This window comes from Nesoenas mayeri (assembly GCF_963082525.1).
Source record: "Nesoenas mayeri genome assembly, chromosome: 26".
Taxonomy (NCBI): Eukaryota; Metazoa; Chordata; class Aves; order Columbiformes; family Columbidae; genus Nesoenas; species Nesoenas mayeri.
The window spans coordinates 4,499,813-4,526,391 of NC_137552.1; the positions used below are offsets into that span (position 1 = coordinate 4,499,813).

At 61.0% G+C, this 26,579-nt stretch overlaps 2 protein-coding genes across 4 annotated transcripts; one reads left to right on the forward strand and one right to left on the reverse strand.

Moving 5' to 3' along the window:
- Positions 1–1,823: 1,823 nt before the first annotated feature.
- Positions 1,824–3,632, forward strand: CSF3 (colony stimulating factor 3; the record flags this gene model as incomplete). Its single annotated transcript, XM_080359789.1, has 5 exons — positions 1,824–1,839; positions 2,193–2,359; positions 2,705–2,812; positions 2,926–3,072; positions 3,462–3,632. 5 exons carry the CDS (start codon positions 1,824–1,826, stop codon positions 3,630–3,632), a joined length of 609 nt encoding a protein of 202 aa, XP_080215915.1.
- A 2,481-nt stretch (positions 3,633–6,113) lies between these two features.
- On the reverse strand, positions 6,114–25,487 carry MED24 (mediator complex subunit 24). 3 transcript variants are annotated; one of them, XM_080359627.1, is made up of 26 exons: positions 25,448–25,487; positions 25,100–25,238; positions 22,212–22,294; positions 21,684–21,722; positions 20,221–20,294; positions 18,894–19,117; positions 18,255–18,366; positions 17,630–17,780; positions 17,327–17,440; positions 17,137–17,184; positions 16,739–16,821; positions 16,050–16,136; positions 15,652–15,763; positions 15,031–15,173; positions 14,181–14,218; positions 13,436–13,518; positions 11,747–11,925; positions 11,115–11,214; positions 10,585–10,760; positions 10,245–10,509; positions 9,551–9,732; positions 9,184–9,277; positions 8,758–8,857; positions 7,187–7,264; positions 6,553–6,701; positions 6,114–6,424 (listed from the first exon to the last, which is right to left on the reverse strand). In XM_080359627.1, the coding sequence occupies exons 2-26, from the start codon at positions 25,227–25,229 to the stop codon at positions 6,308–6,310; spliced, it is 2,961 nt and encodes a 986-aa protein (XP_080215753.1). In that variant the 5' UTR covers positions 25,230–25,238; positions 25,448–25,487; the 3' UTR covers positions 6,114–6,307. The 3 variants fall into 3 exon arrangements, with proteins under 3 accessions (XP_080215753.1, XP_080215754.1, XP_080215755.1); XM_080359628.1 differs by lacking the exon at positions 17,327–17,440; XM_080359629.1 differs by lacking the exons at positions 20,221–20,294; positions 21,684–21,722; positions 22,212–22,294; positions 25,100–25,238; positions 25,448–25,487 and adding an exon at positions 19,932–20,048.
- Positions 25,488–26,579: the final 1,092 nt, after the last annotated feature.

Sequence of the window (26,579 nt, forward strand, 5' to 3'; positions counted from 1 at the left end):
GAAAAAAACAAACCGATCACCACCGGCCTGGTGCGTTCTTGCGGTGGGTTTGTCGTGACTGGGGGGGGTGCATGGAGCTGGTTTCTCTGCTATGAACGCCCCCCTGGTGCTGGAGGTGACACCCCGGTTGTGACAGGATGGGGAAGCGGGGGCTTGGGGACACGGGGACCAGCGCAGCGCTGAGCCAGAGATCCCCGCTCTCCCTCTGCTCCAGCCCCAGGATCCTCCTTCCCCAAAACCACTTTGTTCCGCTGCAGTGGCCAAACCCAGACACAGGGACACCCCAAAAGTGCTGATGTCCTGGCGGATGCTGGGAAGGGGCTGGGGGTGCCCAGATCGGGCAGCCATGAGGCAGAACTGTGGGGGACGGGGACCCAGGACATTCCCTGGGTGGGGCAGCGCTGTCCCGGGGGGGTTGTGCTGGGTCAGCTCAGCCACCTCCACCCCAACACCCACAAGGTTTCGGGTCCGGCCACCACTTCCTTCCCTGGAAAGCTGACGGGGGCTTTGGGCCCCACCAGGCGCTGATTCACGTCCCCCCACCCCAATTCCTGAAAGCACCAAGCTGCTGAGGTGGCAGCTCTGCACCGGGGAACAGGGCGATGCTCCAGGTGCTCAGTGCAGCACGCTGAGCCCCCTCAATGGCCACCCCCCTTCTGGCTTCCCCCAGCTCCGGAGGGGCGCACACAGAGCCGGCGGGGGGGGCGTTTCTCCCAGGAAATCCCATAAACAGACTCCACTGCCGAGATCCTTTCCTGCAGCCTGAGGGCAGATCGCTTGGTGCTGCCAGGTCCTGGGAGGGGAGGCCATCATTAGGTTTCAGAGTTAACACCTGGCTGGTGCTTACGGATTGGCTGCAGCTGCAGGGGACTTCTTCCCCAGCTGGAGCGGGGAGCAGGTCCTGGGGCTCCTCTGAGCTCTGTGACACGTGGGGACAGGGGTCCCTGTCCCATCTCCCTCCCCATGACCTGCAGGACAGTGACGGGACCCCGGCCCGAGCTGGGGGTTGGTGGTGCAGAGTGAGACCCCCCCAGCACAGCCCCACCCCAGGGTCAATCCTCCTGTGCCGTGCAGGATTGGGCCCAGCTGGCACCGGCTCAAGAAGCGCTTGCGGGAACCAGCACAAGCCAAAATTCCCTCGTCAGCCCGGACGGCCCCGATCCCGGGGCTGCGCTGGCGGCCGCTTCCCCGAAAGAGCCGGAGGGGACGGCCCCTCGCCGGAGGGGTTCTGGCCCCATCGTGGATGCTGAGCAGGGGCAACATGTCCCTGGACAGGGTGTCACCTCGGCCACCTCCAGCTGCTGCCACCACCATGATGGTCACATTCCCATTGCCCGCCCTGAAGCCGGGGTGAGGGGCTCGGGCAGCTGGTGGGGACAATGTCCACATGCGCTTGGGATGGTGACAACCCCAGAGGCTGTGAAAAGCCACTGTCACCTGTGAGTGACCCTGCGACGCTGGGCACTGGCCAGCAATGGGAGCCCTGCGAGCGGGTTAATGAGTCACCGAGCCACCGCCGGCACCGTCCCGGCACCCGCCGCGGTGCCAGGGCCGCGCTGGGCGCCCAGCTCAGCACCCGCGGCCATCGGCGGCCCCGGGAAAGCCCCGCGGCCGCGAGGTGTGGGCAGCGGCCGCAGCTCCCGGGATTTGCATGTTGGTGATTAAGACAATCATTAGGCAATTGGTGCGGTTACCACATCGGTGTGAATCCCCGCGGCCGTTATAAATGCCCCGATCGATGAGGCTGCCCAGAGCCGGGGCAGGAACCAGCCGTGCCGGGCCCGACCGCGCTGCCGACAGGAGGAAACGCTGCGTCGGGGACCATGTGCCGCCTCACCCGTGAGTACCCGCTGCCCCACGCACCCGCTGCCCCACGCACCCACTGCCCTGCTGCCCCCACTGCACCCACAAAACCCACCGCACCTTTAGCACCCACTACCCCCACTGCACCCATTGCACCCCTAAAACCCACCAAACCTATAGCACCCATTGCACCCGCAGCACCCACAAAACCCACTGTACCCATAGCACCCACTGCAGCTGCACTCCCAGAGCCCCCAGCCCGCTGCCCCATGGGTCCCTCTCCCTGTCTCCCCCTTTTTGGGGCTCTCTGCCCCCTCCCCAGCCCGTACTGGTGCCACCGTTCCCGGGCTGGGCCGTGGTGTCCCCGCGCTGAGCCGCTGTCCCCGCAGGTGTGCTGGCTGCGGCGCTGGCGCTGCTGTGGGCACCGTGGCGGGTGCTGCACGGGGCGCCGCTGGCTGAGCTCTCGGGGGACCAGGACTTCCAGCTCTTCCTGCACAAGAACCTCGAGTTCACCCGCAAGATCAAGGGGGACGTGGCCGCGCTGCAGCGCGTGGTGGTGAGTCCCCCGGGTGCCGCGGCGGGGGGGACGGTGGCCATGGGCACTGCGGGGTCGCAGATAAGGTGACCTTCCCCTCCCCGGCCTTATCGGCACCGCGAGGCTGCAGCCAGCGGTGTCCCCTGCGCCTCAGGCTCCCACCACACTGCCCAGCCCTGGGGGACAGCGGCTTGGGGACACACGGGACCTCCCGAGGACACGTTTGCTCTTGTCCCATCCCCACCTAACCGCGTTACCCCGTCCCCTCTCTCCTGCTGTATGTGGGGGGTCCCGCACCCCAGGGATGGGGTATTTGGGAATGTCGGGGTCCCCATGCCACCCTGACCATGTCCCCATGGGCTGCAGTGTGACACGTTCCAGCTGTGCCAGGAGGAAGAGCTGCTGCTGGTGCGGCAGGACCTGGGCATCGCGCAGGCGCCGCTGGAGCAGTGTCACAGCCGCACCTTCCACGCGGTGAGTGCCACCCCGGCCACGAGCCCGCTGGCCTCAGCCCCAGCGGCTGCCCCACTGCTTGGGGGCGCCCGGCTGTGCCGAGCCCCCCCGCAACGCTGCCGTTTTCCCTGCAGGAGGCCTGTATCAGCCAGATCCGCAACGGGCTCCGCGTCTACCAGGGCTCCCTGGCCGCGGTGCGGGAGCTGCTGCCCGGCCACGCGGCGCTGGTGGAGACGCTGCAGCTGGATGCGGCCAACCTGTCCTCCAACATCCAGCAGCAGGTGAGGGGGACACGGGGCGGCTGGGGGGATGGATGGGCATGGCGGGGACATGGGGATCTGCACCCTTGGGGGACATGGAGGGGACATGGGGATCTGCACCCTTGGGGGACATGGAGGGGACATGGGGATTTGCATCCCTGGGGGACATGGAGGGGACATGGGGATCTGCACCCTTGGGGGGACATGGAGGGGACATGGGGCTCTGCATCCCTGGGGGGACGTGGAAGGGACACGGGGTTCTGTATCCCTGGAGGGACAGGGGGACGCAGCAGGGACACGGGGCTCTGCACCCCAGCTCACCCCAGCTCGTTGGGCAGTGCCAAGATGCTGCCGCACTCCTGGGTCCCTCTGGCTCCGGAGCTGATGTTCCTGCTTCTGCCTCGCTGCAGGTGGAGGACCTGGGCCTGGCCACGGTGACGTTCCCCACGCAGGACAGGGACCCCCTCCCCGCCTTCTCCTCCCGCTTCCACCACCAGGTCGGCGGCTTTTTCATCCTGGCCAACTTCCAGCGGTTCCTGGAGACGGCATATCGGGCGCTGCGGCACCTCGCCCGCCTCTGACACCCCGCACCCTATTTATTTATGTCCCACCCCGCGAGCGCCCGGCTTTTCTGCTTCTTTTTGTAATATTTATCGCTATTTAATATTTATCCAGCCGGGGAGGCTCCCCCGCCCATGGGTCCCTGGGCAGGGTGGCCGGCCCCGCGGTGGCACCCGTGCACGGGTATCCGTGCGCAGCATCACCCTTGTTTAATATTTAAACAAAAGCGTATCTCTGCTATGAGTTTCGGGAGCCGGGCTGAGCCCCGGCAGCTCCCGCAGGCACCGCCTGTGCCTCAGTTTCCCCAACGGCTTGTGCAGGGCGCTGCGGGTACCGCCGCAGCATCCGCCCCGGCCGAGGGGAAACCGTCTTCATCTGTGGATGAAGATGCTTCAGAGCAGCATCTCCCTGCCTGGGCTGCGGGGACAGACCTGACAAGTGTTTCTATTAGGCACAGAGATATTAATTAATATTTATTCACCATTAGGTAAAGATGAAGGAGGGGAGGTGCTGGATGAGGCTTTTCCAGGGAAGTCCCAACACCTTCCCTCCTAAACTCAGTGTATTTATTGCAATTTAACTTATTTGTCTGCGTCTCCTGGGCCGGGCAGAACATGGTCCCGCTGCCCCGAGCCCGGCGCGGCCCCGGCGCAGCCCCCGCTCTTGTGGTTGTGCCGGCAGCTCCCCCGGCCCACGTGGCTGTATTTGCGTCCTGGAAACTTCGCAGCCGAGCGGTGTGTTTTGTACGGTATTTATTGCTGCAGCTGGGTGAGCCCCAGAGAAACACGTGATGGTTTTTATATATATATATATGTGATGAAAATGGAAATAAACTATTTTTTGCTCAAGTCCGGGCTGGTTGCCTTTCCTGTCTCCCGCCTGCGCAGGGGGAAGCGCCGCATGGCCGAGGCGTGAGGACACGGGGATGGAGATGGGACAACGGGCTCGTTTCCACTGTAGGTGCCGGCAGCGGCTCCGCGGTGCCCAGGGGGTGCAAACCAGCCCCCCCGCCCCTGTGACATCGCACAGCCCCCCCGGGGGTGTCGGGGTGCGGCTGCCCGGGGGTGGCAACTTCCTCCCGCACCCGCAGCGCCGCTTGGGCAAGAGCCGGTTCCTAGAAAGCGCCGGAGCTCGGTGGCACTGGGAGCAGCCTTGGCACTGTCCCCAAACCAGGACCTGCTGGCAGAGGGTGGGGGCTCAGAGCACGCCCGTCCCAGGCCGGGAGGGCGAGCAGGGGTGTGATGAGCGCTCAGGGCTCGCTGTGCCCTCGCCATGGTGCGGGGACCCGGCCATCCCTCTTCCCACGAAGGGAATTGGAGCTACAGCCACCCAGGAACGCGCCCGGAGCCCTCCCAGAGCTGCCACAACGGGACGGGGCTTCCAGCAGCGAGAGCCGGGTGGATGGACAAACGGACATGGCAGAGTGACGCGGGCAGAGCCAGGAGCCCTGGGCATCCCCCTTGGCCTGGCAAATCCCCGTGGCCATCCCCAGCCCACGGCCTCTCCCCGCTCCCCCGTGGGTGTTTGGTCACCCCAGGCTGACCCCGCTTCCTCCCCCGGGTCCCGTGTTCGTGTCCTGTGACCATCGGCATCCCGACGCGGTCCCCGTTCCCGCCTCTCCCCGCTGTCCCAGCCCCAGGAAGGGGCAGGCAGGAGGCTCCAGCTTTTTGGCCGCACACTCTGTCTGCAGCGGAGAAACCATCACTCCTTCCTTATCGGCACTTACAGGAAACCCCGTTCTCCCGCTCCAGCCCTTTCCTGGAAGGTGAAGCACCGGGCGCGGGGCTGCCGCCGGCAAATATTGACAGAGCTGAAAAGGCCGAGAGCGCCGGGTCCTGCTCTTTGCTCCGAGCTACCGGTAAAGAGCCGCCCCTGGGCAGCACCGAGTGCCGCAGCAGGGCAGCCCTCGCTCCGCTGTGTGCAGCAGCCCCGCGTCCCACTGTCCGTCTGTCCTCGCACTGGGAGACACCTCCCGGCTGCCTTGTCCCGGTCGGCACCGACCCAAAGCCCTGGCACCACTCTGGGGCCTCTGTGCCACGTCTCCCCCCCAAAACACTCATTTTGGAGCCCCCAAAACAGTGGCTGTGAACCCCACTCACGCCGGGGGGCAGGAGGGACAGCCCAGCCCCAGGAGCGTGGCAGGGACCGGGCTCAGCGCCGTGGCACCCGAGGAGAAGGGGGGAGCCTGGCTCCACCGCTTCCCCCTTTCTCATGAGTCAAGCAGAAAACACAAACGAAAGGAGCGGAGGCGAAGCCACCCCGGCCCTGCCACCCCCTCAGGGTCAGGGTTTGGTGACAGTGACAGGGATTCACTGCCAAAGCAGCTGACCGGGTGCCGGGACAGCCCCGGTGCTGGTGCTGCCGCGGTTACACAGGGGCTGGTGCGCGCCCACAATCGGGGACATGGGGTGAACTCGCGCTCACGGGGAGGAATTTCCAACAAGAATGTTGGTGCCGTTTCAGCACGGCAGGAAACCAAAGAGAAACGAGGCAAAGCCTGGTTCTACAAAAACCTCAATGAATTATAGAAAAAAAGCCAGGGAGGTGTTTCAGTCTCTGACAGCTCAAGGCACCGAAGGAGGCTGAACGCAAAGGGAAGGAGCCTGTGGTGATGGAGCGGCTGTCCCCAGCGTCCCCGTCCCAGCACCCCGGTGCTGGTGGGGTCACGCAGCGCGGCAGGAGGGAGACGTCCCGCTCACAGCGCGGCGATGGCCTTGGCGGCGACACGGCGGCCCAGGGGCAGGCTGAGATCCGTGATGGCCAGGACGATTCTAGGACTGGACATGGTGGAGACTTTCACCAGCTCTGAAACCTGCCAGAGAGAGGAGAAACGGAGTCACAAAGGTGCTGGAGACAGGAGGGCGGGCAGCGGGACCCCCCAGGACATGTCCGTCTGTCCCGTGGGAGCAGGGAGGAGGATCGCGCAGCTGCGGGACTCACCATGGTAAAGGGCATGAACTGGAGGATGCTGCCGCGGCTGCCCTGCTCCAGACAGTCCACACACTCCTCCATGAACCACTGGACAAACTGGGTGTGGGTGCCGGCAGTCTTGGCCCCCAGGATGGAGGAGATGAGCAGGAAGAGGTTTGCTGAAATGAAATGAAATGAAAGCCCTTGAGGCACTGGAGCGAGTTGAGAGAAGGGAACAGAGCTGGTGAGGGGCTGGAGCACAAGTGTGATGGAGCGGCTGAGGGACCTGGGGGGTTCAGCGAGGAAACGGCCTCAAGTTGTGCCAGGGGAGGTTGAGGTTGGATGTGGGGAACAATTTCTTCCCCAAAGGGCTGTGGGGCATTGGAACAGGCTGCCCAGGGCAGTGCTGGAGTCACCAGCCCTGGAGGGTTGGACAGACGGACATGAGGTTCTCAGGACATGGGGCAGTGCTGGGGTGGGGGAATGGTTGGACTCAATCCTGAGAGTCTCTTCCAACCAAAACTATTCTATGATTCTATGGCATGGAGACGGGGAAACACCAAAAGCCAGGCGGGTTCGGGGGACAGGTCCCAACCAGTGTCTCAACATGGTTAATCCAATCCCAGGGCCAGGTCCCAGCACCGGGTAACCCCCCAGGATTTACCGAGCACCCTGTTGAGTGGGTCCCTCATGCTGACGGTGTGAAGCTGGGAGGCGGAGAGCGAGGTGCTCATGGAGCGATCTGTTGGGGGGGAAAACAGACGTCAGGCTGGAATGGTCTCTGCCTCGGTCACCACCCCGTTCCGCTGCGGTGGGAGCAGCCAGAACAGTTCCCCACACACCCAGGGACACACACAGCAGCCCGGGGAGGGCTCCACACGCTGCCCCGGGGCTGTGACACTTCGCTCTTGCACAAGCCAGTTTTATTCCAAATCTGCCCAAGATTAACGACATCCCCGGCGCGTGAGCGAGCCCGGGAGCTGCACCTCCCCACCGGGGTTGAATTGCAGCGCTGACTCGGCCCTGACGCTGCGCGAGGGCACGAGCGGAGTCACGCGATGTCACGAAGCACAAAGGAGGGGAACGGCTTCTCGGCCAAGGCGAAGCAGCGCGCACGCCGCACATCCTGCAGCGCAGCCGGCGGGGCGGAGCGAGCCAGATGTTGCACAGCTGCACAGCAGCGCGAAAATCTCGCTCTCAGGGTACAATTTAGCTGCTAGAGCTGTGGCGATGGACTAGGAGGGTATTTTAGACAAAGTAAAGGGGTTTATCCGAGCCAGTGAAGCACCACTGGGTGCACCTGCGGGACAACCGGGACAGCTCCGATGGGACAGGAGGCTCTTGTGCAGACTCAGAGTACACAACTACTGCCAAAAATCAGCAGGACCCACCTTGTGCTGCTCTGAGGATGCTCATAAAAAGAAAAAAGCCCTCCCACACTTTTCTCATGGAATCACATGAGTTATGTGGCCGCAGGAAGCGGCGTTTCCACATCAGGGCAGAGAACAGCCCAAAAAAAGTCCTGAATGTCACTGGACCTCAAAAAAGTTAAAAAAAGATAGTGAGATAAAGGGAAAAGCCCATATTTCGACAATAACGAAACCAACAAAAACCACAGGTTGATGGGATGTGTTGAAAATTAATAAGTGAAGAGTAATTTAGGATAAGGGCATCAGGAGAAATAATGACTGAGGAACGTCCTGACTCACTGCCCAGGAGTGCAGACAATCTACGTGGGAGCGGTGACAGGACCGGGGGCACGGACACCCCCCGGCACATCCGCCGGAGCTGCAGGGACTCATCGGCTCCACTCGCCGCCTTGTTCACAAGAGTGGAATTTGGGGATGTAGCCACAGCCACCGGGAATGTCACCTCCTGCCACTTGTGCTGCAGCACATCAGCCCCCCGGTCCCACACAGGTTGTCTGGGGGTGACAGGGCTCTATTTCCCCCCAAGCCCCTTGTGCACGACACACTGGGTTGGGTGGCAACGTCATGGGGGGAATGTCTGACCTCAGCCCCTTTCCAAAGCTGTTCCAATCAGAGCAATCAAGAGCTTTGACCTTTTCTAAGAGCAAAAGCTTCACGAGAACTCAGCAAAAGATACTTGAGTGCTCTAAATCTCTAGATCTTCACCTGAGTGGCTTGTGACAAGAAGTGGTTTTGTGCCAATACACATTTCACACCCCGAGAGGAGCGGCAAAGTGGGGCGGTGTCCCCCCCCGTCCGCACTTACTGGGGCTGGAGAGGATGTTGGCGTCTTCCTCGTTGGAGCTGAGCAGGCGCATGAGCTTGGAGGGCTGCGTGTCGTCCAGCGGGAACAGGCTGATGTAATCCTGGGGGGAAAGGGGGTTCAGCTCCACTCTTAGGGGGGGTCCCGGCCCCCCTCCCCATGGCAAATGGCCCCCCTGGGCTCTGCACAGCCCCACGGTCCAGAACTATCATCTCCGCTCACCCAGAGAACTCCAGCCTGGGCCAACCCCATTCAGACCATCTCATTCCAAACCCCCTTCCCCAGTAAAAAAAGGAAAAACCCATATTTTAAGGCCAAAGGAGTTCAGACAGCCCTGAGCACCCGGGCAGGGAGTCAGGTCTCTGCCGCTCCTGCCACCACCACCTCCTCGAGCAGAGCCCCTCCAACCAAACCCTGGGTCGTACCAACCTCAATGTCCTCTCGGTGCCTCTTCTTCTGCCGGGCGGACGCTTGGCCCTTGTTGTGGGAGGAGTAGGAGCTCAGGGCACACCAGACAGAGAGCCTGGGGACAGAGGAGGGACACTGCCAGCCCGCCCCAGTGACAGCGTGTGAGCAAAGGGGGGCCATGGAACCACAGAATGTCCTGAGTTGGAAGGGACCCACAGGCATCATCGAGTCCAACTCCTGTCCCTTCACAGGACAACCCTAAAATTCACAGCATGTGTCTGAGGACGTTGCCCAAAGATGGCAGAGTCCGTAGCATGTGTTGGGACAGAGCATCTCCCCATCCCCACCTGCCCCAAACTAGAGGGTGCCCATGGATCTGGGGTCTTACTTTGCCAAGGCTTTTCCCGGTGGGTCCATGAGCGTGTGCCACTTGGAGGAGTCGGTCAGCAGGTTGGGAAGGATGTGACCCAGCAGGGTCAGCGTCAGCTGCTGCATGTCCAGGCAGAAGATGGCATAGAGCAGCTCCACAGCGCGCAGCGTGTGCTCCTTCCGCGTCTCCTTCAGCAGCTCCTGCGAGGCAGAGGGCAGGGCTAAGGGACACACGGGCACAGCTGGGCTTGTCCCGCTCGCATCCAGTGCCAACCCAGTACAAGCAGGATTCCTGAGCACTGGGAGCATGAGCTGGACCGCCAGTTCCATCCTCAACACCCAGCTGTGGCACTGGGATTTGCAGCCACCTGCCTCACAGAATCACAGAGTCGTGGGGTGGCTGAGGTTGCAGGGACCCCTGTAGATCCCCAGCCCTGCTCACGCAGGGTCACAGAGCAGATCACACAGGATCCCAGGGGTCTGAATGTCTCAGAGAAGGAGACTCCACACCCGCTCTGGGCAGCCTGGGCCAGGCTCTGGCACCGCAAAGGACACAAGTTTCTCCTCGTGTTCAGATGGAGCCTCCTGTGTTTCAGTCTGTGCCCGTTGCCCCTCACCCTGGTGTTGGGCACCACTGAACAGAGTCTGGTCCACCCTCTGACACCCACCCTGAGATATTTATCTCAACAATAAGACCCTCCTTCACCCTGTACCTTGACCAGGTTGTTGCAGAACCAGTAGACACCCCCCATGTGCAACAGGGTGTCGAAGATGTGGATGGAGCGACTGTCGACCCAGCCCTTCTCCAGCACCTTGGTGAACACGCTCGTTAGCACCTCCTTGATGGGCTTCTTGGGGGGCAGGAGGTTCCAGTAGGGAATGGTGTCCATCCCCGTGGAGGGGAACTTGATCTGTGTGGCCGTCTGCTGCAGGACGTCCGCACACATGTGCTCCAGGATGGAGCTCATGATCACCACGCTGCGGCAGAGAGAGACAGGCTCACGCGGGCCCCAGGGAGCGCAGGAAGGACGGGCACAGCGAGCCGGGACTCACCGCTCGTTGTAGAACTGCAGCGTGTTCTCGCTGTGCAGCGGGGTGGCCAACTGGCGGATCATCTGCAGGGACTTCTCGCGCTCGTCCAAGCCCAGCATGCGGACGTGGGCCACCAGCCAGGCCACGGCGCACACCACCATGCTGCACACCTTCCCCTTGATGTTGTCCGTGATTTTCTAGGGGGGGAGATGTGGAGGTGGATGAGCACAGACACGTGGGGATGCATGAGCTTCACCCCAGCATCACCGCCCAGGGCTGTGGGTCCTGATTACAGGGTCCAAACCCTTCTCTCCTTCACAGGGTGGCCCTGCCAGCCCCACTGCCACCAACAGGGCCGTTTGGGACAGCACAAGGGGCTGCAGCTCCCCACCCAAGTCATGAAGGAGCCAGAGAGCTCTGCAGTGGCTGCAGCAGCGTTCAGGGTATGAGAACAGGAGACTCTTGCCCTGTGCAACCTCTGGCCTCTCCCCAGGACACATCACAGTGCTGGTGTCCCTGCTCTGCCACACGTGTCCTCCCGCCAGCCTCACCTGGATGGACTCGAAGGTAAGGACACCGTTCTCCCAGGCGTTGAGGATCTCCAGGATGGCGGCTGAGATGCTCAGACACGCCTCGTGCCACTTCATCTGCCTGCCGAGGAGAGAGGGACCGGGGGGAGGTCAGGCATTCATTCGGAGCAACCACGGGGCCAGAGAGGATTATAGAACCATAGAATGGTTTGGGTTGAAGGGACCTTCCCAGTGCCCCCCCTGCCATGAGCAGGGACATCGTCACCAGCTCAGGGTGGTCAGAGCCCCGTCCAGCCTGGCCTGGGATGTCTCCAGGGATGGTTCAGCCACCACCTCTCTGGCCAACCTGGGCCAGACTCTCACCACCCTCAGGGCCAACAATTCCTTCCTCATGTCCAGCCTGAATCTCCCTCCTTTAGTTTAAAACCATCACCCCTTGTCCTTTTGCAACAGGCCCTGCTGAAGAGTCTGTTCCCTCTTTCTTTTAAGTACGCAAAGGCCACAATAAGGTCTCCCCGGTGCCTTCTCTTCCCCAGGCTGAACACCCTCAACTCTCAGCCTGTCCTCCCAGCAGAGCTGTTTCTCCCCCTTGATTACTTTTGTGGCCCCGTTCTGGGGTGGCCGCTCCCCTCCCGCTCAAGCCGAGCTCTTACACCAGCTTCATCTCGGATGAGTTGTTGAGGAGGGCGACCAGGGACTCCACTTTGGTGGAGTCGGGGCGGAAGCAGGGGTGGTCGGGGTTCAGGATCTTCCCCTCCTCGGGCATGCAGGTCAGCATCCAGGTCTCGAAGAAGGGCACCTCACCCGCCGGGCTCGACTCCGACAGGATCACCTGCAAGGGAACCAGCCCAGTGTCTGTCACACGGTCTGCACCCTGCAGGGACCCTGCTAGGGACCCCCACCCTGGGGTCAGACCCCTATCCTGGGTGCTCATGGCCGGGAGAGCAGCGCCGCCCTGTGGCGTGCACGGAAAGGCAGGCCCTGCTCAGCCCCCAGTAAGGCACAGGTTTCCAGTCTGTGGGCTGTGGTTTGCCCCCTCTACCAGAGGATTCCCCCCCAAGGAGGACAACGGCCCATCTCAGATGGGGACACCAGCCCAGGACCAGCGAGCACAGCAGCGGTGTCACCGTGTTCTGCTCACAAAGTGTCACTTGTCCCCCACCCTGCTCAGGGTCCCCAGCACTAACCGCCCCACAGCTCCATGGGGTCGGGGCGCATGGTCCAGCTGGGAGGGCTCCCCAGGGGGGGGACACAAGCTGGGAATCCCACATCCCCCCTTCTCCCTTCAGCTCGTTGTCACCCAAGGGACACTATTTTTGTCAAAAAAAAACCAAACAAGTTTTGCACAGCTGTTCAGCAGCAGCTGGTCAGGAAAGTCGCTGTGGGCGGGAGCAGGGGGATGAGATCTCAGCAGACAGCCCGGGCACGTCCGCTCCAAGCTGCCTCCAGCCAGGATCCCCCTCCCCAGGCCCCCCCCCCCGCCTTTCGCTCCCTCTCAGCCTTCCCAGCCTTTCGGTATCGTTTCGCCTCCCGACACACACAGATGTCGAAACCTGGAAAGTTTTCACACAACCCAAGCGCTGTTTCCTGAGCGGGGCTGCGAGTTCCTCCTCTCGCTGGGGAGGGGCTGCATGTGCCTCCCCCCAGCACAGTCAGCACCAAACCAGAGGGAAAAGGCTGGGAAAAAACTGGGAAAAGCCTGGGAAAAGGCTGGGAAAAGTCCAGTGAGATCACAGCCAGGCTGGAGAGGGTGTGGAGGCAAAGTTCACACTGATACCGTAGAAGGAGGCAGCAGCCACCCCTGCGCCATCGCCGGGCACAGACAGACCCTGCGATGGAGCTGGGGAAGGAGCACAAGTGTGATGAGAGCGGCTGAGGGATCTGGGGGTTCAGCTGGAGAACAGGAGCTGAGGGGAGACCTTCTGATCTCTGACCTGCCTGAAAGGAGCTTGGAGCCAGGGGGGGTCAGGCTCTGCTCCCCAGGAACAAGCGCCAGGAGCAGAGGAAACGGCCTCAAGTTGCGCCAGGGGAGGTTGAGGTTGGATGTAGGAACAATTTCTTCCCCAAAGGGCTGTGGGGCATTGGAACAGGCTGCCCAGGGCAGTGCTGGAGTCACCAGCCCTGGAGGGCTGGACAGACGGAGACGAGGTTCTCAGGGATATGGGGCAGCACCAGGGCTGGGTTATGCTTGGACTCCATGATCTTGAGGGTCTTTTCCAACCAAAATGATTCTGTGATTCTATGCAGGGACAGATTTCTACCTGCACCAGGTGAAAGGCACCAGGCAGTGCTGGTGGGGATGGTGGCAAAGTCAGAGCCCCAGCCCCTCCGAGGACACTCACCTCTGAGCCGTAGGTCTGGGCCACGTGGCACAGCATGAGGAAGGAGATGTCGAAGAGCAGGGCCCGAACTGGGGCTCCTTTGGCTGGGGAAGAAGAAACAAAGAGTTTGGGGATCTCCAGCCTCAGCATGAGGAGTCAGGAGCCCTGCAAGCTGGGGGGGGCAGGACCTTGCTTCCCCCAGGCAGCTTTTCTAACCCCCAAGTGCTTGTGTGCAAACAAGGGCTACAGGGGATACAACAACTGCTTCCCCTCTACCCTGCACGCCTGCCCTTGAGCCCCCAAAGCAGCTTTTCAGCAGCCCCAGAGCATCCCTGGGCTCCCCCCATGCCGTGGAAGGTCAGAGCACTCAGTGAGTTTCATCACACGCAAATGCAGAGTCCTTATCTCGGGCTCGGTGCTGACACATCACCCCTTCCAGGGAGGGAGCCGGGGCAGGGCCGGCCCCGAGGGGCCCTGCGGGCTGTGCCGGGGAGTGGGAGCTCTGTCCCCTCTGTCCCGCATGCAGGGAACACCCCACATTTGGGATGCACACACATGTGCCACATGCGAGGGCAGTGGGTCCCGGGGACACAGATCCCCGCTGGCACCCGGCCACATGCCCCCAGCCGGGCCCGGCACAGCTCAGCTCTTCCTGGCGCCAAAGCCAGTCCCAGCTTAATCCGGTTAGGCCCCACAGTGTCCCAGTACGTGGCGGCGGGGGGAGCACAGCTCGAACCACCCCACACACAGACAAGGAGGCACTTACAGCCTTCTCCAGTGATGTGTTTCGTGAACTCGTTCAGCCTAGATGAAGAAAGAGCCACAGGGAAGCGTTAGCATCATGTGAAACCTCTTGCTGTCCCCTAGACAGCGGGGGCTGCCCCTGCCCACAGATCCCTCCCTGCACCACATCCAGCTCCATGCCCCGCACCGAGTGACCCAGCCCAGCTTCGCAGACACCCCCTGGCATGGCAGGGACGAGCCGCCGCCTCCCTCTGCTCCCCTGCAGCAAAACAGGTCCAGCAACGCTGCGTTCTCTCCCACACCCAGCCAGCCCGGCATTTGAGCGCCGTCCTCTCGCCAGAGCCGGCTCTGCCCGGCTGCGCGGGGATTTATGAGCACGGCCCTCACCATACGGCAGCACAAACCCCCAAACTGAGCAAGCAGCAGCTGGGCTGGTGTAGTTAGAACTGCCCCAGGCTCCACGATCGAGGAAGGACATGGGTGCTTAAAAGGGGTGAGACACAAGGAAGGAATTGTTGCACTCAAACTGTTCTGTGATTCTATTCTACGATTCTATTCTATCACGCAGCCCCACGCGTGCTGGTGCGTGTGCTCTAACCAGGACACGGGTGTCTGGGGACCAAAGGTCCCCATCTCAACATCTGAGGCTGCGTCGGCACTTTCAAGTTCTCTTAATACCCTTAAAGCAACCCGATTTCCATTCTCTGCCCTGTTCACACAGAAGCTGTGGGGTGCAGCCCCCCCTCAATCCCAGCCCTCTCCAGAGCTTTGCGCTGCAGAGACCAGAGCCTGGGGAAGAGCTTGTCGGGGGCTGCCTGTTCACCCCAGCCCTGCCCGTCGCCAGGAATGGTGTTGTCCAGGTGGATACTCACTTGATGAACTTCCGAGCAAAGGATTTCAGTTTGCCCGTCGCTGCTGCTGCTGCCAGCAGTAAGTCCAGGCTCTTCCCAGACAGCATGTGACCCAAGACCCCCAGCAAACCCTCGGGGGATGTGGAGTGATCTGCATCCATGGTCTACAAAAAAAGAACCATAGAATCATTCTGGTTGGAAAAGCCTCTCAAGATCATCAAGTCCAACCGTTCCCCCACCCCTGGCACTGCCCCATGTCCTGAGAACCTCATCTGCATCTGTTCAACCCTCCAGGGATGGTGACTCCAGCACTGCCCTGGGCAGCCTGTTCCAATGCCCCACAGCCCTTTGGGGAAGAAATTGTTCCCAAAATCCAATGTAAACCCCCCCAGGTCCCTCAGCCACTCCCATCACACTTGTGCTCCAGCCCCTTCCCCAGCTCCGTTCCCTTCTCTGAACTCACTGCAGCACCTCAAGGTCTTTCTTGTTGTGAAGGGCCCAAAACTGACCCCAGGATTTGTGGTGATTCTATAATTACAGGAGGAGATGTGGCACCTCCCAATCCCCCGGCTGCCTGGTGAAGGTGCTGCTGCTGGAAACGGGCTCTGGGGCAGAGCCCAGACAGCTGCAGGGGGGACTCACCTTCAGGATGTTGGTGACAGTCGGTTCAGCCCTCAGGATGAGCCCCGGGTTGGGCTGGATATTGGCGTTCTCTGCCGATTTCAAGTGCGGAGCGTGTTCTCTGTCCGCTTGCCTGAGGGATCCACAACAAGGGACCCGTAAGCAGGGATCTGTCACCCTGTCCCGCTCCTCCCTGCCCCTCAGCCACCTCCCACCCACCTCCACCATCGGCACCCCACAGCTGCCGCTCTGAGAGGACAGACTTTGGTTCTGTCCCCAAAAGCAAAGCCACATCCCTCTGAACCACAGTGTCCCAGCTGCAGGACAGCCAGCGGCATCACAGCTGGTCCTTTATGCTCCCCCCACAAGAAGGCCAGCAAGACAAGGTGCTCCAACCCAAAATTTTGAGGAGGTTGTACCGTTTCTCACTCAGGTTTTCCATGTTGGCCTCCGAAAGCAGCCCCTGCTTGCTGCACTCCTGCAGGAGCAAACTCATGCAGTTACAACTGGAAAAGAGAGGAGAACGTTAGCCCGAGGGACAGCATTCCTGGAGCATCTTTCTGTTGAGGAAAGGCTGAGAAAGTTGGGGCTGTTGAGCTGGAGAAGAGAAGCTGAGAGGGATCTGATCAATGGATCAATATCTCAGGGTGGGTGTCAGAGAATGGACCAGACTCTGTTCAGTGGTGCCCAGCGCCAGGGTGAGGGGCAACGGGCACAGACTGAAACACAGGAGGCTCCATCTGAACACGAGGAGAAACTTATGTCCTTTGCGGTGCCAGAGCCTGGCCCAGGCTGCCCAGAGCGGGTGTGGAGTCTCCTTCTCTGAGACATTCAAATCCGCTTGGACCCACCTGTGTGATCGGCTCTGTGACCCTGCGTGAGCAGGGCTGGGCTGGGGATCTACAGGGGTCCCTTCAACCCCAATCCCTGTGACATTCTGCGATTCCTGCTGCCCCAGGCAGTGCCGCAGGGTAGGGGGATTCCAAAAGAAGTGTTGCCAGGAGCTGCCCTGTCACCCCGCATCGCGGATCCCCACAAAGAGGACAGGGCTGGAGAGGCCACAGGCTCAGGGCGCTGCAGGTCAGCCCTGGGCACAGCAAGGACTCACTTGCATCGCTGATCTGCTTTGTCGAGGAGAGGGGTCAGCTTCAGCAGGAACTCGAAGGCGCTGTTCACATCCTCGGTGAAGTCCTGCCGTACAAAAAAGCCAAGCACTCAGCCTGGAATGCTGCTGACGGAAGCCCACCTTCCCTTCCCACGCTGACTTGTCTATTAGTGGAAGGTTGTTGGGACACGGACCATCAGAGCCCAGAGACGGGGCTCTGAGCAACCTGATCTGGGTGAAGATGTCCCTGCTCACGTCAGGGGTTGGACCTGATTAGCTGTGAAGGTCCCTTCCAATCCAAACTATTCAATGATGCTATGGCCACCACCATCGTGACAAACACACCTCACTTGAGCACACAACGTGGCACACAGCTCCAACCAACAGCCCTCAACACTCACCTTCTCCCCTTGGGGATACTTCTTGAGTTTAACCAGGACCTGGGGGATCTGAAAGACACAGGGCATGGCTGTGACTGAGCGAGGTGGAGCCCACTCTGCAGCCAGGCCCTCCCACGGGGACTCTGTCCCCTCGCCTCCCGCTCCACAGGGTCCTTCCAGTGTCACAGGGAACCGCGGGGCTGGGCTCTACCTTCAGGAAGGTGAACGCTGTCCACTTCAGCTCTTCTGTGCCCTCTGGGGACTCGATGAGCCCCACAAAACAGGCTTTCCAGATCTCCAGTATGAAGAGTGGGGAGGGGATGCGCTGCGGGGTACACAGACAAAATTCCCCTAGTGCAAATAAAGCAACTCCCCAAAAATGCAGCTAAACCCTGAATCCCCTGCAAAAGTGTTGATGGGCTCCCGCTGCTCCCCAGGGTCAGCACAGGGAGGTCCCCAGTCCCACAGCCCCTGGGACAAGCCTGAGCAGGAGAACAAGCTGCCACTTCTGTACCTGCATCCTCTTCACCATCATCAGCTGCTCAACCAGCAGCTGGGTCTCTCCCGTGAGGTTCATGGTCCCCTCCAGCAGCACCACAGCGTGCACGGTGGGGAAACCGGTCTTGTTCAGCTGCTCAGAGTGCACCGAGAGCATGGTGGGGATGCTGGGTGGAAAAGAACAGCACGGGGTCACTGGAGCCTTGCAAGGATGGATCCTTGCTCCTCCCATCCTATCCTCCCTCCCTGGCCAAGCCCCAGACCTTTGCTGTCCTGTATCTCCCCGGGACAGGACAGTTTGTAGCCCCAGTGCCATGCAGAGGAGCCTCTGGGGACAGCTGAGCCCCCCGTGTCACAGCCAGGGCCCTGGGAGCGGCTCTAGGGACAATCCAGAGCAGGGACAGAAGCTCTGGTGCGACCAGAGCAGCTGGGGGACAGCGAGAGGCCCCAGGGCTGCTGGAAGAGCAACCTCTGGGTAAGACTCTTTTGCAGCAAGTCACTACTAGCCCTGTCCCCTCTCCTGCCCCAGGGCTGGGGTCTGAGAACCAGCGTGGGGGGAGGCAGGAGGCTCCCAGTCCCCAGCATGGGGCTCAGACCCATTTTATTATTCCCTGAGCCCACAGACAGCAGCACAAAACTACCTCTTGATGAGGGAGATGCAGTCATCAGCCTGGCTTCGCAGCGGGGAGTTGCTGAGGCTGCTCAGGTTCTCCCCCAGCTTGACAAGGGATTGCTCCACGGTGCTCCAGGAGGCTGGGGAGGGAGGGCAGGCGCTCAGCAGAGGGACAGTGACATGCTGAGAAGCCAGGCAGGCAGCACAGAGGGTCTGCCAAGGCTGGGGGCTTGCGGTGAGCTGAATTCAGCGCACCTCTGCGAACCCAAGCCAAGGGTCTGCGTGTCACCCAGCAGCTCCCGCTTCGGGCCTGGCACAGGCTCCTGGCCAGACACAGGCACGGAGCTGAGGCGCAGGGCTGTGCCAGGCACGCCGGTGGAACACGGGCCCTGCCGCATGCCCAGGAACAGCTCCCGCAGCCTTCGCATTAATTCTGCTCCTCTTCCGAGGAGGGGAGGGGGCAGAGGGTGGCACGGAGCCAGGGAGGAGACGGTTACAGCAACAGGGCTGGAAGATGGATGGGCTTGGAGCTGCAGGGACAATGCGGCAGGAGCCGGGCAGGGGGAAGGGAGAGGTGACAATGACATCTCCCCAGGGCCAGCAGGAAGCCCCGGCAGTAGCCACGGGCAGAGCGTTGCCACAGGGCAGGGCAGGGGTGGCCACGTACACGTCTCCTCCAGCTTGGCGATGTGGATCAGGGCGCGGTTCTTGGTGCTGCTGAGCATCTTCTCCAGCCGCTCCAGACACATCTTCAGCTGGCTCTCGGCTGCTGCCTGCTCCAGTGTCTCCTTCACCTTCTCGGCGTAGAAGGCTGCGCAGCGCAGGAGCCAGTTGAGGGCACTCATCAGCGCCCGGCAGAGCCCGATGCACTCCTCGGCTTTGCCGTGGCAGCTGGGAAGGGGGAAAAAACGGGACCGTGCTCACCATGGGCTGGGCTGCTGCCTCTGGGGAAACTGAGGCACAGACACAGGGATCCAAACCCACATCCCGAGCTCCCAGCCCACGTGCTCGTCGGCTCTCAGCTCCTCTGTCGCAGATCCCACTGTGCTCAGCCCGCCAGCATCCAGCCCACTGTGCCAGGGGAAATAAAGCCTCCCCAGCGCGGCCTCCTCCCTGACCACTCTACTACAGGGAAACTTTCCAAGCCTCTAATCAAATTATCTTGCTAAGAGAGGCTCAGCATCGATCAATGTGCTGCAAGAGGTGAACGCTTTCCCCTCCTGATGCACAAATCATTGCGGCCAGAAATTTTGATCAAATTAAGCAGAGGATGAGATTAAGCAAGGGCTGGATTAAGCAGTCGGCTCTGCAGCAACATCTGTGACTGGTGCATATTCATCGCTGCTGCTTCATTTCATCTAATTGAAGAGCTGCTACCTTCAGCCTTCCTTCTCCCGCTGGCCCTCACCACACGCTCTCTGCTCCAGCCTCCCAGCAGAGGCTGTCAAGGGTTAACAGGAAGATTTCTGAGCTTTCTAAATAAGTTTTTGTGGCCTGAATTGTCTGGGCTCCCCTGGGTCCTGCAACACCAGCGGAAGAGCACGAAGCAAAACAAGGCAGCTGCCTGGGGCAGCGCAGGCAGGACGGCGAGCGCTGGCAGACGGGGACACTGTAGCCAGGGCCTTGGGAAGCTACAGAAGCCACACAAGAGAAATTAAATGCTCTGAGAGGACAGAAACTCTCAGGCCACAGGGCTTATGCCCACCTGTGAGCCGGGCAGAAATATCACGGAAGAGGCGTTTAGCCCAGTACAGGTGGGTTTCTTGCAGCTTCTCACAAAGCTGGTGGGGTTTTGGGCTCCCTCTGCGCTGGCATTTGTGTGGCAGCCCAGCCTGGAGCAGCTGGAGGGGGAATGGACGCGGAGCTAGAAGGGAAAACGTGCCTCCCCCTGCTGAGATTAGTATCCTGGGCTCAGCCAGGCCCCCCCAGCTCCCGGTACCACTCGCGGTACTGCCTGGGGCCAAGGCAGCCGGGCTGGAAGGGCCACACGGTACCTGAGGCGGTCGCAGAACATGTCCATGATCTCCAGCAGCGACTGGACACACAGATCCCGGGAGAAGTCATCAAACTAGAGCAAGGGAACAAGAAAGGATTTCAGATGGGAGCTGCCAGGCCTCAAAAACCAACGCAACCCCTTCCTCCGCGCGCTGTGCTGTGCGCTGCCGGCCACGGGACATTCGCCCTGGCACCTGCCCAGCAGCCACTCCAAAGAGAATTAGGTCAGGGCTGTCAGACGGCCGTGTCCTGCCCTCCCAGGGTTGCGGGAGGCAACCGGGCCACGGCGGCGAGGACAACGCTGAGTTTTCTCGGCAGCGGCGGCCTGAGCTCCGCTCCGTGCCGCGGTGGTGGCCCGGTGCCAGCCCCCGTGCCCACTCCCTCGGCAGGGGCTGGCGGCGTGTGCCAACAGCCCGGCTGGCCGTGGGGCCGATGGGCAGCAGAAGTGCGGCTCCCCGCCTCCCGGCAGAGCAGATGGGCCACCCCGCCGGGCCGGAGCTTGCCCGCGGGTCTGCTCTGTGCCCACGCTGCTCTGAAGGAGGAAAGCTCAGCTCTCAAGGTCAGCTCTCTGCCTGCCCGGCTGGAACGGGCAGCCTGTGCTGCTTGGAACCAACCTGCCACGGTGCTCAGTGCCGGCCGGCCGTACACTGGCTCTGCCCTCCCCTGGGAGCACAACCATCCGCCCGGATCGGTGTTGAGCCCCACTAGAGGGGTCCCCATCCTCACCAGGGCTTGGGGCGCAATTAAGGCACAGCTCCGAGCTCAGCCTGCGACACCCCAAAACAAGACCAGCACTGCGAGGCGACCAGCACCTTTCTCCCCCCACCCCCCAGTAACCACAAGGAGTGGGGAGGTGAGAAATTCTTCTCCCTTAAATTCGTCTCCCTTCAGATCAGAGCTCGCCCTGACAACGCAAGTGCCCAGGGAGGGTGGGGGGCCTGGCACAGCTCACGAGGGGCTACTGCTCCCCACAGAGCAGCCCCAAACGCCGAGCAGAGGGCTCATCCCCATTGTAGCGGCATGGGGACGCCAATAACCCATGGGAAGCCGCGGTGGCCGCGGCTGGGGCACTGGCAGCCCTCCCTTGTGAGCAGCTCCCGATCCCGCGGCACCGCCAGCACCGGCCGGCCCCAGAGGGACGCGGTTTCCGGCAGCCGGGTGTGGTTTACACGCGGGCCTGCGGGGCAGGAGCTGCCAGGCCCCACACAACGGAGGAACGAGGCTTTTACACCCATGGCAGTCCCCAAAACCAGAGCGGGACCGGGCAGGCACGGCAGCAGCCTGTCCCCAGCGGGATACGGAATGACTCGGGCACTAATCTGTGCTGTCTGACCGCTGCTGACTCAGCAGATGATGTCATTTTCCACTTGACCTATATTCGGTGAGAGTTTTGGGGAGGGAAACGGATATGCGGGTCATAGGTAAAGAGAAAAACCTCCGGCAGCACCTGTGAGAGCCGTACCTTGCTGATGGCCGTCAGGACCGTGGAATAAGACACCATCTACAAGGGGAAAAAAAAAAAGAACACAACACAAAAGCAAAACAAGCGCGGTGCAGCAGCGTGTCAGCGGGTGATGTTTGCCAGCGCGGTGCTGGTTGCTGAGGAACGGCAAGGTCAGGGCACGGTCCCGCTGCCTGTCACCGCAGACGGGGCCGGGGCGCCGACCCGGCACAAATCCAAACAGACATTTTTAGGTGATCGCTGATTCGTTTCGCACAGACTTTAGGCGGTATTAAAGGAAGAGCGGAGCTCACGGCAAGCACGGAGGCTCTCGAAGAACAAGGATTTCCAGCCCGCGTGCAGTCAGGCAACGGGCAGGGGGTATTTACAGCAATATCTACACCTGGCACAGGTGCTGAGCCCTCCGCTGCACATCCGAACCCAGAAGAGGCACAGATGGGAGATTAGGGGTGTCTGCCCGCCACCCGCTTGCTAACTGGGGCCGCGAGGTGACACCGGCAGTGTCTGCAGCACGAGGAGTGTCATTACCTGGGAGCTGATAGCGTATTTCAGGTAGGACAAGATGAGTGGGTTGGGTGATGGCCCAATCATGGCCTGTTCAAGAAGAGCCTCTGGAAGGGAAGGAGAGGGACCGGGTCAGCACATCAACGGTATGGGGACGTGGAGACACACACGCTTTGCCCTTAGAGAATCATTTTGGTTGGAAAAGCCCCTCAAGATCATGGAGTTCAACTGTTCCCCCACCCCTGGCACTGCCCCATGTCCCTGAGAACCTCATGTCCGTCTGTCCAGCCCTCCCGGGATGGTGACTCCAGCACTGCCCTGGGCAGCCTGTTCCAATGCCCCACAGCCCTTTGGGGAAGAAATTGTTCCCCACATCCAATCTCAACCTCCCCTGGCGCAACTTGAGGCCGTTTCCTCGCTGAACCCCCCAGGTCCCTCAGCCGCTCCATCACACTTGTGCTCCAGCCCCTCACCAGCTCCGTTCCCTTCTCTCAACTCGCTCCAGCCCCTCAAGGGCTTTCTCATTGTGAGGGGCCCAAAACTGACCCCAGGATTTGCGGTTTGGCCTCCCCAGCACAAGGGAAAAGGTGCCAAAGACAAACTGTGCCAACCGCAGCATCACGCTTCCCTGAAACCAACAGAATCCCACAACTTTCTAATCCCTGATGGCAAAAGCCGGTAAATAATTCAGGCAGCGTTAGCGGCCTCCTGCTAACTCAGCTCTCCACGGGCACCCTGGCCCCAAAAAAAGCACCTGCCGCTCTCTGAACATGTTCCCCTCCCTCCCATGTCCTGCCCAGGAGCTTCTCACATCCTTGTGCTCCTGGGGCTGAATTCAGGGCAAACAGCCCCGCTCAGCGGGGCCCAGCCCGGCACGTCTGGCCCTCCCTGCCGCCGGCTGGCGGCCCGTGGCTGCTGCAGGGGCTCTGCCCGTCCTATCTGCTCAGTCAAGCCTTTAATTGACCATTTGAACTACGGCAGAGTGCAGAAAGCACCTCCCAAAAGCAAGCCCCGGGCTGTGGTACGGGCTCTAAGTAGGTCAAAGCACCCAGATGCAAGAGGGGGCAGCGGCTGTTGAGGAAATCATCACCCCAAAGACGAGGAGGAGCAGAAACCATCGCCAGATCCCGACCGCGGCAGCAGGAGACTCCCTGGGTCTCGCTCGAAGGCTGAGACCGCGGCCAAAAGCGTCTCAGCTCGAGGACAGAAGGCTGATGGCAGCCTTTCCCCTCCCCATCTAATCAGGGAGCGCCAACACGAGTCAGCCACACGCTGTGACCCACCGCAGACATGTCAGTGCGGATTTGCCAGGCACTGCCGCGATCCTGCCGGGCCGTGCCAGCTCTTCCTCCTTTGTAGTTGAAATCTGAAAGGCAGGAGCTTGGGAAAAGGACAGTTCTAGGGCTGTGGCAAGGGTAGGAGTGATTGTTACAGTCATTAGCGCCTCAGGAAGAGCTTCCCTGCGTGCCCACAACACTTGCGCTGCCCAGGACGGTGTCGGTGTCACATCCTTGTTTTTAAGCTCTTTTTGGGACCTGGCTCCTTCCCCGCAGTGAACCCTGGGCTGCCAAGTCTTTCCCTGGCTACAGAGAGGGGGACAAACCCAGCCTGAGGAGCTGGTTTGACAAAACGCACCCTCACGGGTCAGACGCTGCCAGAAAAAACACTTGGTGGGATGGAGGGAGGAAAAAGCACCCGTCTGAGAAAAGTCTCCCCCTCGGTGGGGTGAATAGCGCTGCTGCATGTGCCAGGGCTATTTCCCTTTAAATCCCTCGGTGCAGCAATCCTCGAGCAGCACTCAGTTTATTTACCCAGGGTTTGCAAACACACGCTTGCTGTACAGGGGAAAAAAAAATGGAAAATCGAGCAACAAGTTTCTATAATTGGCACAAAAGCCTGGCAAATCTTTAAACCATGGGGCTCAGCAGGTACCAACGTTTGGCAGGATTTGTGTCAAACGCCCTTGAATAAGGGCGGGAGAAGAAAGTCCAATAAGCAGGGGTGGGAAGCGGCATTCGGAGAAGCACCTGGCTCCTTCGCAGCGCTTTGCGCTCCTCTGGCCAGGCACATTGAGGAGGCAGACAGGATCATTATCCCCTCTCGGTGGGGAAAACTGAGGCAGCTGGCGGGAACCTGCGTGCGGCCAGGTGGTGAGTGGTGCTGGGATAGAGCCGGGGGTTGTTCAGCCTGGAGAAGAGAAGGCTCCGGGGAGACCTTATTGTGGCCTTTTAGTACCTAAACAGGACTTACAAGAAAGCTGGAGAGGGACTTTTCAAAAGGGTGTGTAGTGAGGGGACGAGGAGTGATGGCTTTCAACTGAAAGATTAGAGATTTAGGTCGGATATAAGGAAGAAATTCTTCCCCCTGAGGGTGGTGAGGCCCTGGAACAGGCTGCCCAGGGGAGCTGTGGATTCCCCATCCCTGGAAGTGCTCAGGGTGAGGTTGGACAGAGCTTCGAGCCCCTGGTCTAGCGGAAGGCATCCCTGCCCATAGCGAGGGGTTGGCACTGGACCATCATTAAGGTCCTTTCCAACCCAAACCGTTCCGTGATTCCACAATCCCAGAGCTCTGCGCCAGCAGCACCTGTCACTGCAGCAATCCCACCACAGGCTGAGCTTTAGGCCAGCTTAATCTCTGGCACTAGGCAACGGGTCTACCAAAGCCAAAGGTCGCATCCCCACACCCCTGTGCTGTCCCCAGGACAACGTCCACCCCAGCCCCACATCCCCACAAGCCCCACATCCCCCCTCAGCCGCACATCCCCCCCCCAGCCCCACATCCCCCCCCAGCCCCACATCTCCCCCTAGCCCCACATCCCCTCCAGCCCCACATCCTCCCCCAGCCCCACATCCCCCCCCAGCCTCACATGCTCCCCCAGCCCCACGTCCTCCCCCAGCCCCACGTCCCCACACCTGCCAGGTTGAGAATATCCCAGGTGGCCCCACGGGGGAAGAACTTTTTCATGTTGATGGCCCACTGGTAGTCGCTCCAGCGCTCCTTCCAGGCCTGCAGGATGGCCTGCTTCAGGTTCACCACCTTCATGGCCGCGACCTGCGAAGGAAAGGGCGCTCAGGGCAAGGCTGACACGTTTTTGGGGAGCGGGGGGAAGGATTCCTGACCCCTCCCCGCAGGGGAAAGGCAGAGGGGCTGAGAGGCCCAACGGCTCCTGAGGGACGCGGAAGCCTGAGCCCTCCCGGGGCGTTGGGGGAGACTCCGGGGTCGCCCCCCGCACCGATCGCACCCGTCCCCGCCGCCCTCACCTTCCCCCGGCACCGCTGAGCCCGCCGAACGCTTCCCTCAGCGCCTGGGCACCGCCATGATGGCACCCGCCAGCAAGCCGGGCGCTGATTGGGTGCTGAGGAAGGGCGAGGCGCGGGGGCTGCTGGGAGTTGTAGTTCGGAGAGGGGCGCGGGGGCTGCTGGGAGTTGTAGTTGGGAGCTGGGCGGGGCGCAAAGAGGGCGCGAGCGCGGGTGTGCAAATCCACGCGTGTGCAAATCCACGCGTGTGTGCAAATCCACGTGTGTGTAAATCCACGTGTGTGTAAATCCACGTGTGTGCAAATCCACGCGTGTGCAAATCCACGCGTGTGTGCAAATCCACGTGTGTGCAAATCCACGCATGTGTAAATCCACGCGTGTGCAAAGGCCCAGGAGCGCAAGCATGGTGTATGCAAACACGCAGGTGTGCAAATCCACAAGCATGGTGTATGCAAACACGCGGGTGTGCAAATCCACGCGTGTGTGCAAATCCACGTGTGTGTAAATCCACGCGTGTGCAAATCCACGCATGTGCAAAGGCGCGGGAGTGCAAGCATGGTGTATGCAAACGCGCGGGTGTGCAAATGCATGAGTGTGAAACACGATGCGTGCAAAGGCACGGCTGTGCAAAGGAGTGGCTGTGTAAACGAGGGGTGTGCAAAGGTGTGTTTGTGCAAACAGGGTGTGAAAGGCGCGGCTGTACAAAGGAATGGGTGTGCAAAGGCGGTGTGAAAGGTGTGGTGGTGCAAAGGGATGGGTGTGCAAACACAGTGTGAAAGGCGTGGCTGTGCAAAGGGGTGGGTGTGCAAAGGAATGGGTGTGCAAATACAGTGCGAAAGGTGTGGGGGGACAAAGGCATGGCTGTGCAAAGGAATGGGTGTGCAAACACAGTCTGAAAGGGGTGGCTGTGCAAAGGCATGGATATGCAAACATGGTGCGTGCAAAGGTGTGTGTGCAAAGGCAAGGGTGTGCAAGAACAGTGCATGCAAATACTTGAGGGTGCAAAGGTGTGTGGGTGCAAATGCGTGGCTGTGCAAAGGCGAGGTTGTGCAAACACGGTGCGTGGAGAGGCCTGGGCGTGTCAACACGGGCACGTGTGTGTGCACATGAGTGTGTGCGTGTGCCTGGCTGTGCG

Excerpts from the sequence above, each read along its gene's own strand:
- MED24 (XM_080359627.1), bottom strand. The coding sequence starts at position 25,229 with ATGAAGGTGGTGAACCTGAAGCAGGCCATCCTGCAGGCCTGGAAGGAG. Across the intron at positions 16,822-17,136 it reads AGTATCCCCAAGGGGAGAAG|GACTTCACCGAGGATGTGAA; the intron begins GTGAGTGTTGAG and ends TTTGTACGGCAG. Across the intron at positions 7,265-8,757 it reads CAACATCCTCTCCAGCCCCA|ATCGCTCCATGAGCACCTCG; the intron begins GTAAGTGCGGAC and ends CCCCCCCAACAG.